Source organism: Carassius carassius, chromosome 9, assembly GCF_963082965.1.
Source record: "Carassius carassius chromosome 9, fCarCar2.1, whole genome shotgun sequence".
Classification (NCBI taxonomy): Eukaryota; Metazoa; Chordata; class Actinopteri; order Cypriniformes; family Cyprinidae; genus Carassius; species Carassius carassius.
This window is the reverse complement of record NC_081763.1, coordinates 17,047,309-17,061,511: the sequence shown is the minus strand read 5'-3', so window position 1 is coordinate 17,061,511 and position 14,203 is coordinate 17,047,309. Positions and strand designations below refer to the sequence as shown.

At 43.3% G+C, this 14,203-nt stretch overlaps 1 protein-coding gene across 2 annotated transcripts in view; it reads right to left on the bottom strand.

The window, feature by feature from the left end:
• The window catches only part of LOC132149096 (voltage-dependent T-type calcium channel subunit alpha-1I-like), a 119,381-nt gene that overhangs the window by 21,004 nt on the left and 84,174 nt on the right, over positions 1-14,203 (bottom strand). For both annotated transcript variants that reach the window (XM_059558039.1, XM_059558038.1), the window contains exons 27-30: positions 13,808-13,878; positions 9,717-9,795; positions 9,367-9,488; positions 1,565-1,939 (exon numbers count right to left, since the gene is read on the bottom strand). In XM_059558039.1, the coding sequence (XP_059414022.1) occupies positions 1,565-1,939; positions 9,367-9,488; positions 9,717-9,795; positions 13,808-13,878 (647 nt within the window). The remainder of the gene's footprint in view (positions 1-1,564; positions 1,940-9,366; positions 9,489-9,716; positions 9,796-13,807; positions 13,879-14,203) is intronic.

Below are 14,203 nucleotides of genomic sequence, written 5' to 3'. Positions count from 1 at the left end.
TTGGGCATGACTGGATTGGCCTCCAGGCCAGCAGTGGGCTCCTGAATGGCCACCGGGCCATGAGGGATGGAGGAAGCCTTTCTCCTCCTCCGTCTCCGAGACTGGGGCAGTGCAATGTCGTCGGCCACTACTGGGGGCGCTGCAGCCTCATCCGGCACCTCTGGGGGCGCTGCAGCCTCATCTGGCACCTCTGGGGGCGCTGCAGCCTCATCCGGCACCTCTGGGGGCGCTGCAGCCTCATCCGGCACCTCTGGCATTGGCGGGGCAGAGCCATTCCTCTTCTTTCCCCTCTTCCGCCTACGAGAGTGAGGTGCTGCGGTCTCTCCGGCCACCTCTAGGGGTTCTGCAATGTCACAAGTCACCTCTGGGGGTACTGCAGCTTCTTTATCCACCATAGGGGGAACGGCAGCTTTGAAGGGCACCACAGGCAGTACTGCAGCCTCCTTAGCTGGGGAACGTGCCACGAACTCCACAAATTCCCCAAACGACAGGTGGTCCAGCCCCCTCATTCTCCACCAGCTGAGAGGCTCATCAAGGGCATCATTGAAGAGGTCCTTGAGGGCCGCATCATTAAACTCCAATCCCTCTGCAGTACCACTGAACTCCAGGGCAAAATCCCTCACACCAGTCCCTTGTTGATGGAGAGAGATCAAGGTCTTAAACTGGAGCATGCGCTGGTAGTGGGGGCTGGAGAGAGTGGAGGCTGGTGGACGGTGCAAACCCTTCTTCCGCTGAGTCCTCATACTGGCTAGTTCGTACTGTCAGGGTTTGGGTAGAGGGATGAGGCGAGGACTCAATGATGCAGAGAGAAGGGTTCTTTAATAGTTGTAATAATAAAATAAACCAACAAAAACTACCCCGTAGGGGAAAACAGACTAAACTTGACTGGCAAGGCAAGGCAAGGCAAGGCAAGACACGACACGATGTACACAGACAAATGTTTGACGACGAACTAGCAACCAGACTGCAAACACAAGGACAATAAATGGGGAGCTAATGAGGAGGATAACGAGGGAACACATGTGGGGAAACTTACATCAATAATCAGGTAACAAGATGGGTGGGGTCAAGACAATTGACGAGAGCACATGGCACATAGGAACTAAGACAAAAGCCATGTGCTCACACAAAACAAAAAAACACAAGCACATGGCCAGCAAACCAATCACTAGCCATGTGCTTAAATAGACACAAACACGCAGCTAATGAGCAAGCTCATAAGGCTCATACCCATCAGTCAAATCACTAAATTCCTCAGTCTATAATCTATCAGTACATATCTACAATGCATCCATCATCCATTAGTCATCAATTTATCATCACAGTGATGATCTATCCTTTCTTTCTCTCTTTCTTTCTCTCTTTCTTTCTCTCTTTCTTTCTTTCTTTCTTACAAATCATTAATTCATCAATCCATTGCTCAATAACCCAATCTCTTATCTATTTATCCAACCATCTAACCGAATCATAATATTCATGAATGCATTCCTCCTTCAATAATCTGTTTATCAGTCCATCCATCCATTCCCTGCCATCACTGTGTGTGTGTGTGTGTGTGTTGTACCTGGGCTGGTGAGTAGAGTTTCCTGGTGCTGTTGAGCTCGTTGGCACCTGGGTGTGTGTTCGGGGAGTGAGGTAGAATAGCAGAGCTGGGTCCAGCCCCCTGAAGCCCCCCACTGCTTCTCTCTGCTCCAGACACGCCTCCTCCGATGCAGCAGAGCGTTCCCTGGGCCAGCTCCAGTTCAATCTCTGCATCCATCTCTGCCTCCTCCTGGGCTTCTTTGTTGGAGTCGTCTAGGTGTTTCATCAGCACTGCCACGACCACATTGATGAGAACAAACTGGGCCGTGAGCACAAAGCTCACAAAGTACAGTGGAGAGATGAATTGTAGGCTGGGATTACAGGTGTATTCGCCCTGTGGGCATTCTCGAAGAGTGTCCTACAGGAGTGAAGAGAGAGTTAAAATAAATATATTTGAACTTCTACAACAGTTAGTTATGTCCAATTCAGTTGACTGGACTAATCAGGTATACAGAATTACAATACTTGATCACACTTCTTTTAGAACCATTTTCATTGATGGAGTAAAATATGTGGACCGCAGTTATCAGTATTTCTTAATTAGATTTTTTGTCTTGTTTTCAAGTAAAAATATCTGAACATCCATAAAATACTATTTTAAGATTATTTTAATGGAAACAAATATTATATTTCATACTGGGAAAAAAAGACAAAAACACTTTTTGAATATTTCTTTCTACAAATAATTAAAAAATGTTTTACTTTGTGTCTGAAAGATCAATAATATATATATATATATATATACATATATATATATTTTTTTTTTTTCTTTTTTCGTGTGGTGAAAACTTGGTTCCTTTTCAGGAACTCGAGCTGCGTCGAAACGCTTTTGGGGAACGTCCCTGACGAGACCGACTCTGAATATCGTGTGCAATCAGTCCATCGGAAAGGCGTGACGTCACAGGCGGGGTGACGTAGCGACCAGGAAGCTATAAAAGCACGTGCCGTGCAGCTGGCTCCAGCTTCGAATCTGTCAGCAAGTGCTCTGTGTGTGCATGTCAAAGTCTGTCCTGTTGGTCCTATTTATTGTTGTCTGTCCCTTAGCCATTAAAAGATCGCTAAAACAGCTCAATATGCCAAAACAAAAGCAAAAGACCTAACATATGAAGGGCGATTCCAAGCCACGTTATAGATTGTGTGTTCCTCCCTGCCCTCGCTACATTACGAGTGGGGATACACACAGTTTGTGCGTGGCTTGCCTGGGATCGAAGCATGCTGAGTCGGCTCTCGAGGGGGCCGACTGCCCGCATTGTGAACGAATGCCAATGCGGACGCTTCGATCCTGCAGGGCTCTCTTCGAGAAGTGAGCCTTCGCAAGCGTTCATCGCGATGCCGGTTCCGCTTTCGCCGAGGCGAAGCCGCGCCGGCATTCGTTGGGTTCGCAGATCGATCTGCTGGAAGGTATGGAGACGGGCACGTCCTTATCTCCTACCGTTCCCACCAGATCTGCCTGATTCCGGGGTTTGGAAGCCCGAGCTTCGGCTCTTCCCCCCGAGCGTCGGGCTTGACGCTCTGCCTTTCTTTCTCCGAGGAGATTGACACGGAGGGCGTCCGCGAGCTTGTAGTTGCACAAACAAAGTTGCATAAGCACAGTATAAAACAAACAGTGTCATTACGGGCAGCGTTAGTGAGCAGCTATTTAATCTCCGACGGGATTAATATTGTTTGTGTGACTAAGCTATTCGCGCGCTGTCGAGGCAACGCGTGTATTACATCATTTTCAGTTTTGATGTGAATTTTTCCATACCCGACCGCGTGTCTGGTTATTTTAACTCCATTTAATAAGCAGGAGTTGGTTCTATCACTTCAATGTGTACTTTATCACAATCTAGACCGTGTTTACTTGTCTGATTGTTTGATTATTTTTAAATTCTGAGGAATATGACTCTGAGAAGTCAATATATCACTATATGTGTACTTTATCACAATCTAGACCGTGTTTACTTGTCTGATTGTTTGATTTCACTAAATTCTGAGGAATTTGGATTGCATTAGATTCTGAGGAATCTAATGACTGTTATCTAACTTCGAGAAGTTCAATATATCACTTCAATGTGTATTGTATCACAATCCAGACCGTATTTACTTGTCTGATTGTTTGATTTCATTCAATTCTGAGGAATATAATGACAGATATTTGACTCATGAAGTTAGATGTACTGGAGGGACTGCTGGGCGGGGGCAGCCCCCTCCGCGTACAAACAGTCACGACTACAGAGGGCAGCCCCTACTGGGGTAGAGCGGTGTCCACCTCATTACACGGTGCCCGTCTCACCTCAGTGCCCTCGGGAGGTGGGTCTGCCAACCCTGCCGGAGTTTCAGGGTGCAGCGGCCTCCAGCGAGCACTACTCAGTTATTTCCGCCCGTGAGCGTAGCGGAGCTGGGATGCTCGCCTCCCCTTCGGGGGCCTCTTATTTCAGAGATCAGTCTCGAGAGACTGATTCCCGTAGTACATTAGCTAGCAGCGTGGAAACTACTGCCAATGTATCTCAATGGGTCCTGCGCACAGTGGAAAGACAATAGTCGGCCTCCTGCAGGCTCTGGTTATGAAACAAGAAGTGATTACCCTATTAAGGAAGGAGGCCATCGAGGTGGTCCCTCCTCTAGACAGGGAATCCGGATTTTACAGCCGGTATTTCATAGTTCCAAAGAAGGATGGGGGGTTGCGTCCGATCTTAGACTTGCGTCTCCTGAACCGCTCAGTTATGTCACTGAAGTTCAAGATGCTCACTGTCAAACAGATTGTAGCTCAAATCAGATCCGAGGACTGGTTTGTCACAATAGATCTCAAGACGCATACTTCCATATCCATCCTTCCACAACACAGGAAGTTTCTGAGGTTCGCTTTTGGGGGCAAAGCCTACCAATACTGAGTACTTCCCTTTGGCCTCGCACTCTCACCCCGCACGTTCACGAAATGTGTAGATGCGGCTCTGGTATCCCTCCGTATGCAGGGCATCCGCATTCTGAACTATATCGACGATTGGTTGATTCTAGCTCAATCAGAGCAGATGGCGGTTCGACATCGAGATGTCGTCCTCGCACACATGGGGGAGCTGGGTTTGAGACTAAACGCCAAGAAGAGTGTACTTTCTCCAGTTCAGAGAACCACCTATCTAGGCGTAGTGTGGAATTCGACCACGATGCAGGCACGCTTGTCTCCTGCTCGGATCGAGTCGATCCTCACATCAGTCGAGAGAGTCAAAGAAGGCCAGTCACTCACTGTCAAACAATTTCAGAGATTGTTAGGGCTGATGGCAGCTGCGTCCAACGTGATACCTTTTGGCCTGCTGCACATGAGACCCCTACAGTGGTGGCTCAAGTCCAAGGGCTTTTCCCCGAGGGGAAATCCACTTCGAGTTATCAAGGTCACGCGGCGGTGCCTTCGTGCCTTAGACATGTGGAGGAAACCTTGGTTCTTGAATCAGGGCCCGGTGCTGGGAGTTCCTTGTCGCCATGTAACGCTAGCGACAGATGCGTCCCTCACCGGTCGGGGTGCGGTCATGAGTGGCCACCCTGCCCGCGGTCTGTGGAGTGGTCGCCATCTAACATGGCACATCAATTGCCTAGAGATACTAGTGGTCTATCGAGAATTGAAATATTTCCTCCCAGACCTGAGAGGTCACCATGTGTTGGTGCACACCGACAACACATCAGTGGTCTCTTATATCAATCACCAGGGGGGTCTGTGTTCGCGCCCCTTGTACAAGCTGGCACACCAGATCCTTCTGTGGTCCCAGGGCAAACTCCTCTCGATCAGAGCAGTGTATATTCCTGGGAGATTGAATGTGGGAGCAGACATACTGTCGAGACAGGGGCCGAGGCCCGGGGAATGGATGCTTCACCCCGAGGTGGTGAAGCAGATATGGAGAGTATTTGGCACAGCCCAGGTGGACCTCTTTGCGACTCAGGAGACATCGCAATGTCCCCTCTGGTTCTCTCTAGTTCATCCAGCTCCTCTGGGACTGGACGCTATGGCACAGACCTGGCCGAGGCTTCGTCTGTACGCTTTTCCCCCTATCGCTCTGCTCCCGGGAGTTCTGGCGAGAGTACGCCAGGACGGGGCCCGTCTACTACTAGTAGCCCCGTTCTGGCCGGGCCGAGTATGGTTCTCAGATCTAGTCTCGCTCCTCGACGGCTCTCCGTGGGAGATACCGATCAGGACAGACCTACTCTCACAGGCGCAGGGCACGATAATTCACCCTCGCCCGGAGTTGTGGAAGCTGTGGGTGTGGCCCCTGAGGGGGCACAGCTGTTAGCAGCTGGTCTCTCAACCGAGGTTGTTGAGACCCTACTCCAATCCAGAGCTCCCTCTACGAGGAAACTGTACACCCTGAAGTGGAAGCTCTTCACTTCATGGTGCAGAGACCGCCAGCTTGACCCAGCAGACTGCCCAGTTGGTACAGTTCTGGAGTTTTTACAAGCCAGGCTCTCTGCGGGGTTATCCCACTCCACCTTAAAGGTTTACGTGGCGGCCATAGCTGCTTTCCACGTCCCTTTCAATGGTCAGTCAGTGGGTAGACACCCCCTAGTTACACGTTTCCTCCGCGGTGCGCTGAGGCTGAGACCTCCAGTACGATCCCGTGTTCCCCCCTGGGATTTGGTTGTGGTTCTAGAGGCTCTTTGTAAAGCTCCATTCGAGCCAATACAAGATATCTCAGATAGACATCTGACACTTAAAACTGCCCTGTTACTGGCAATCACCTCACTAAAGAGAGTTGGAGATCTTCAGGCCCTTTCGGTGGCCCCTACCTACTTAGACTTTGCCCCTGGTATGGCCAAAGCATTCTTATACCCTCGAGCGGGTTACGTTCCGAAGGTTCCCTCTGTTACACCACAACCTATCGTACTGCAGGCCTTCTGTCCTCCTCCCTTTCGGGAGCCAGACCAAGAGAAGCTAAACTGTATGTGTCCAGTGCGAGCACTGGACGCATACGTCCACAGAGCTGCCCTGTGGAGAAAATCAGACCAATTGCTTGTTTGCTATGGTCCTTCTAACAAGGGTTCTCCTGCCACCAAGCAGACCCCTTAGTCGTTGGATAGTCGAGGCTATCAACGTCTCCTATGAGTCCTCTGGTCTTCCCCCTCCTTTGGGGGCCAAGGCTCACTCTACTCGGAGTATGGCGGCCTCCAAGGCCTTCTCAGCAGGTGTGTCCCTCTTGGACATCTGCAACGCTGCGGGGTGGTCCACGCCCTCCACATTTGTCCGATTTTACGATCTTGACATGCGAGCCACGCCGGGCTCTTCTGTTGTCTCGTCTTAGCTGTGCTCTTTTGACTACACACTAGGCAGGGATTTGGAAGTCTGGCAGCGTGGGCACATCGTTCCCCAAAAGCGTTTCGACGCAGCTTGAGTTCCTGAAAAGGAACGTCTCAAGGTTACGTATGTAACCCTAGTTCCTTGAAGGAACGAGACGCTGCGTCGCAGAGCCATACTCCCGGCACCCCTGCCGGCGCTTGCTTCCCTACTCGAAGCTGAAGCCAGCTGCACGTGCTTTTATAGCTTCCTGGTCGCTACGTCACCCCGCCCGTGACGTCACGCCTTTCCGATGGACTGATTGCACACGATATTCAGAGTCGGTCTCGTCAGGGACGTTCCCCAAAAGCGTTTCGACGCAGCGTCTCGTTCCTTCAAGGAACTAGGGTTACATACGTAACCTTGAGACGTTCCTTATTATGAGACATTACACTAGATTAGCTACACTGTAATAAGTAATAAATTAATAAATGAATTTAACAAATTTAGCTTCCAGTAATTTTGAAACCTTTACATTTTGTCTGAAATGTCAAACTCAAAATGTACTTGTTCAAAAAACTTGTTGTTCATTAGCTATTTGGTTGTGTGCTGAGCACATGACACCCATTTCTGAAAAAAAAAAAAAAAATTACATCAATCAAACACTAGCCGTTAAATGATAAAACCATTTTCCATGCCCTCGACATCCTAGAGGCAGTAGATAACAGGTGCTTAGTGTGACACCTGTCTTCCCCTTACTCTTCTTATTTGATTAGCATGGTATATAGGAACAACAAATCCCAGAATGCCAATTTCATTCTAGTTTATTTTGATATAAGCTGTTGAGACTGAGAGGCAGATGGGTGCAGGCTCTGGCAGGTACGTAAGAACTCAGGTTGTCATTTACAGCTCTGATTATTGTGCTTTAGCTGCCAGGAAACCACTGCAAGCCTCCGTTATCCTTAAAACTTACTGTGCGCGCACCTAATGGGGTGAGCCTGTCACCTTCCATCAAACACACTCTCTGGTGTGTGTGGGGTGTTATGCATCGATATCGCACCAAAATGTTATCATTTATTCAGGTGCGCTTTACTACTACTGAATATGCTGAACTGGTAGCTCCTCCATTTTATACCTATAATACAAACGCCAGGTTGGAGAAGAGATGAAACGTGGAAGGTTGTCTTTACACAGGCCGAGAAGAAGTCATTGCTCAAAGACAAGTGTATTAGAGACAAGATAGATACAGGAAGGATGAGAGAAACAATACTGAAAGAGGCTATGATGAAATACCATATAAAGCAAAAGGAGGGATCAAGAAGATTGCAGAAAGATGCTGAGAAGAGACTGTAACATCGTAGGTTTACAAGCTGCTACCTCAAAGAACTCTTCATAGCAACCTATCCTGGCTACTGCGGTGAACCATTAGAAATCATAAGCATATTGCTTGTGAATGTTTCTGAGGTGTCAGCATTATATCTAATACATAAGTAGTTGTTTTCACTTCATTCGGTTTTGTTTTGTGTGCTATAATGAATGCAGATCCAGCATCAAAATTTGTTATTTTTTACATTTTGCTGAGCAGTCGCTTCAGTTCTATTCAGTCCCATAAATTGACAACAGCAATGTTCTCTTGTCTTTTTATTTATTCATTCTTTCATTTTATTTTATTTTTATTTATGTTTTATGGTGGAATAATAAAACAAAATGCAAAGAAATGTATTACTGATGTTGGTACACTATAAGCCTAATGCAATTATGGCTCTGTTTTTTATGGTCTTTTTATGATCTCTCAAATCTAAATCATATTTGGTTTTGAACTGCTGATCCATGCATTTGTACACTAATCTAAATAATCCCAGCAACAACAGAGGCAGATGTAGGGATGAAGATATCAAATTAAATATGTCATCTCATTTGGGTTCTTGAATCGGGCAGGAAGAATGCCTATGATGGTCAAAAATTAGCCACTGAATACACAGAATAATTGATATTCATTAGCTAAGTATTTTACATCTCAGGTCATCTGTGTACCTAAAATAGTGTTAAAAAGTTACAAAAGGTCAGTTATAATTCTATAATTTATTTAAAATAAATGTATACTTTCATTAAGCAACGATTCATTACATTGATTCAAAGTGACAGGAAATACATCTATAAAGTAACAATTTTGTTTATTTTAAATAAATGCTGCTCTTTTGAATTTTCAATTCCTCAAACTATTCAGAAAAAAAATATGTACCACGGTTTCAACAAAAATATTAAGCAGCACAACATTAATATTAATAACAAATGTTTCTTGATCAGAAAATCTAAATATTAGAATGATTTCTGAAGGATCATGTGACACTGAAGACTGGAGTAATGATGCTGAAAATTCAGCTTTGCTATCACAGGAATAAATTACATTTTAAAATATATTAAAATAGCAAACATTTATTTTAAATTGTAATTATATTTCACATTATTATTCATATAAATGCAGCTTTGGTGAGCATAAGATTTCTTTTAAAATCCTTCAAACTAAATAAATACAAGTTCTGCTGTACCTTCATTATGCCGTTCCAGTTGTCACCAGTAGAGACCTGAAAGAGGGTGAGGAACGCCATGCCGAAGTTCTCAAAGGTAGCGTGCCGACTCATGCCCTCACATGGGTAGTCCTCGTTGCACACTGCAGGGAACAGAGAGAGGCATCGAGAATTACAGTAGCATTGTTGAAAACTATGTTTTGTGAATGTTTACCACCTAAAAGTTTTGTCTCAGTGTTACGCAGTCATGCCAAATTCAGCTTTGAATTTAGAAGAATTGAACAGACAGAAAACCAGTGAGGTAGAGAGAGAAAGGGCTTGGAATGAAAATAAGCATCAAAAGGAGTAAAAGATGAGTAGTTTGTGTTTACCCAGCTCTCCAAACAATTCCACCCCCAGTGCAGCATAAATGAAGAACAGCAGCATGAAGAGGAGGCCAAGGTTCCCCACCTGAAAGACACCAATCAAGACTGAAACCAGCACACACGCACTCATCCTTGACACAAAATACAGGCAAGCATGCTGTGATACATTTACACTGAATTATTTAGCAGACACTTTTATCCAAAGCAAATAACAATTAAAAGGCAATTGCAGCACCACAAACTGGATTGAGCTAAAGGTAGTGCCCTAAATTTTGTAGTTTTGGACTAAATCTCTCTAATCTTAAATCTGTAAATGGGGCTGCCCTGTATTCAGTGCAAAATCCATTTTATTTTCTGTTCTATAGTTTACAGAAGATGGATCACAATAAATTACAAGAAAAAATGTTTTCTTCACATTAACCTCACAATGACTTAATAAAAAATAAATTTTCCCAATTTTTTATGTTTAAACCTTACTAAATGGTGTTTTATTTATGCTTAAAACCAGAACTAAATATTTCCCAAAGGTGTAAAAAACAAAAAAACAAAACCTTAATTCAAGATATATTCTGTCATTATTTTAAGGAATTTTGCTACTCATGTATATATCAAGGACGGTTAACACATGGTCCTACCGGGCACATACCCAGGGCACTAGACCACGGTCTTCCCATAACGCGATTTCAATATTGCCCCTTCAGATATTTGAGGCATGTGGATTTCGAATTCAGCTTCCAAAAGACAAAAAAATAGCCAAATGATATTTTAAAAATATATTTAATGTGATAACATCTGTGTAATTCAAATTTTCAGTGCGGCACATCATCAGCTGTTAAATTCAAGCCTGTGTTTACGCTTTGGCTGGCGCTGAACCAGAGACAGGCGTGTTTTACATTGCTGCTCATTATAACCAATTAAACACGATTCTGTTGAGTCTATGAATGCAATAGCCAATCATAGTATTTAGATGAGTAATCGCTGAAACACCAGTGTTCTGTTCAGTGCGTGCTGGCTGACTGATGCTACATTTATACCACATGTCGTAATTACTGTGATTTCGAGATGATAACACATGATGTTCTACTTGGAGCTTTTCACACCCTTGCACTGTCAATACCTAAACATAGCACCTAATGAATCTGAGCTGGTCAGGTGGTACAAGTTGTGGCTTTCAGAAAACTCCCAGTTCTGTCACGAGTTCTATGATGACGTGAATGCTTTTTCCAAGTTGGAATCTCGTGATTACGGGAATTACGAAGTGGTGTGAATGCACCTTGAAAAGTGCAGATGTACATATGAATGTAAGATATTAATTTTACAGTGTAAACAGCTTCAGGGATTATAATCTAGATAGGTAGACTGGAGTCAGTTATAGTTCTCTTTGATAATGCAAATATTCTTTGCTCTCGTTCTGTACAATGAAAGTGTTATAATTAGTAACTTCCAAAGTTTTTATTACATTTGCATTAAATAAAAAGTCTAATTTTATTGTCATTTTAATGTCTCTGCCCCTGTAATCTCAGGATCTCTGTAGACGCAATCTAAGCGACTGCTGTACCTGTTCCCCTGAGGCAAACTGAAGCAGAACAAATCTGTGATTTAACAAAAGGCTCATAAATGATGGATGGAACCAGTGGTCCTGTCAGATGTGCAGCTCTGGGAACAGAATTAACCCTCTTAAGGAAATGACCTATGTCTTAATGTGTCCAAAGCATGTGGAGCATGCACGCTTGCAAGGCACACCAGGCTAATGCTGACACACTAGCCTGTGAATAACATAAGTTTGGGAATTTAGGGTGTGTCCACCACAGCATAGGCATCTCAAAACAAAACAAAGAACTGAGATAAAACCGAAGGCGACAAAGATTATGGCACAGGAGCTAACAGCTAGTCTAAAGTGCTGGTAATTAAGAAAACAGTGTGAGAGAGCTATAAACATGTAAATCAGCTTAGATCGTATTAATGTAATTGTATAGTTACATGATGCAGTTGGTTGTGTCGTTTTATGTGGCATGGCAGCAGGTTTGATAAAACAACAGCTGAGCTTTATTGCCATTTAATGCTAAGCAAAGGCTTATCAAACCTACAAACCAACGATACAAAACGACAAAGACATTTTGGCCCAAAGACGTTAGGGGAAACATTATATCTTAACAGACACAGGATGTGCGTATGCAAGCTGCAAAATTGCTTCATTCTTTTTGCTCAGCTTATGATGGTCAAAATGCAGTCTAGGAAGTTTTCACAAGCCTATGATGCAAAAAAGAATGGTTAGGCATCTTACAAAGTACCATGTCACAGTGACGGTCTCAGATGTGAAATAGACATTTGATTTATGATTATTGGTAATTACTATGTTAATGTACCATAGGTCATCCAAGGCCCTCTAAAGAATACTATGGTACTACAGCATGTTATAAAAAAATAACAGTTTCATTCTATTATTTTCATTATTAATACTTTTGATCAACAGCGATGCATGAATTGATCAAAAGTGACAGTAGAGGCTTTTGTTAAATACTTTCAAATAAACACTGTTTTACATTTTCTATTTAAAGAATACAAACAACAACAACAAAACAACAAAATTATATTGATATTTAGAAATGTTTCTTGAGCACCAAATCAGCATATTGGATTGATTTCTGAAGGACCATGTGACACTGAAGACTTAAGTAATGGCTGCTGAAAATTCAGCTCACAGGAATACATTACATTTTAAAATATATTTAATTAGAAAAGCATTATTTTAAATTATAATAATATTACCCATGTTACTGTTTTACTGTGTTTTCAAGCAAATAAATGCAGTCTTGGTGAGCATTAGAGATCTCTTCAAATAAAATAACAAATCTCAAAGACTTTAACATTAGTGGACATCTCTGCTTTGAGGTAAATCTCCTGCAAAATGTATTTATTATATTATTTATTAATCTATCTATTTATTTATCTATTGTTTTTTAACACCATTTATGTGGCAAGGCTATCTTCATGTCGAGAATTAAGCAAATAACAAAAATCAAACAATTAACAAAAAACTATTTAAAACATTTGAGACTAATACAATACATACAGGTGATCCTTTTTTAGATACATCAGTTAAACCTATCTCTGTAAAAATACTGTCTATTTATATTAAGAACTGTGCAGTTTTGTAAAATATCTTTAAGCAAAGCTAAATCTATACAAGGACCACATGAATGTTAAATGACAGGCTAAACTATAAAAGCTGAAGCCTATGGGGAATGAGTAGTATCTCTAAGAGGATTGTAAAGGAAATGCACAGGAATTTATGGAAGGATGTATTAAATAAGAACTGTGTGTGTGGTGGAACTGAGTGCCTGAGTGGCTCTTTAATCAGCTGCAGTGTTAATTACCTCACAGATGCCATGGGGATAAGACACTGGGCCCAGCAATAATGAACAAGGGATCAATATGCACAGAGGAGTGACGCTTTATTCCACCCCGGAGGTGTCTAGCCAGCAGTTCTCTCCTGAAGCATTCACCACTCTGTGACCACTTAGACGGCAACAACGCTCTGCATGTCTGAATATGAAAGAGTTTTGGATTGTTTTATGGAGTGTGTGTGTGTGTGAACCACCTTCTTTTTTACATAACCTGTCATCTTTCTTAAAACTTTTGTCCTATAACTATGCCTCAAACTTATATGGGCGATCAAAATTATGGATCTTGGTACACTGGAGTTCCAAATTTTTCTTTAGTAGAGCTTTTATTTGACTCAATACTTTTTTAGATGTCTTTTTTATTAGATTTTATGCTGTGCTTTAAAGCTACCTTTAAAGGTGTGATATAAAATAAAGTTTATTATTAATGTGTCCCAGTTGAAAAAGCAATGAACAAGGTGAATGGGTGTGTGTGTGTGCAAAAGCAAGTACTTTATTCTTGCTTTGGGGTAATTATCTGTACTGAGCGAGTTTGTGGTTCTATGAATCACCAAATTTCATGGGCAAATGAGCAGCCTGTTCTCATTGTCGACACTGCTTGGATGACTTCATCTTCTCGAGCCAAAATATGACTAAAAGGGGGTGGGGTGACAATGCAATGCTTCATCATGGGGTTTGTAGTGGTATTATCACCTGTGGAAGGGCTTGAACTACCGTATCCAGCAGCGCTCTCATTCCCGTGGCCATCTTCAACAGCTTTAGCACTATCAGAGAGAGCGAGAAAGAGAGAGAGAGTTACATAGAATTCAACAAGAAAGTTCAGTGTGTGTGCATATCTACGAGGTGCTGATCATTCCAGAAGAAGAAAACAAAGAGGCTGATAACAGACAAGGAATCTACCCCCCCCCACCTTGGTGTAATTCCAGCCTAAACAGCTAATGAGGAGAGAAGGAAAAGGTCAGGGCTAAAATTAAACCCTCACTCTGCCGCCCTCTCGCCGTACAGATGTAGAGTGATGGCACACTGACTCAGTGATGGCAGTGGACAACAGCAGGATTAAATACCAGATTAAACTCTAGACATACAGAT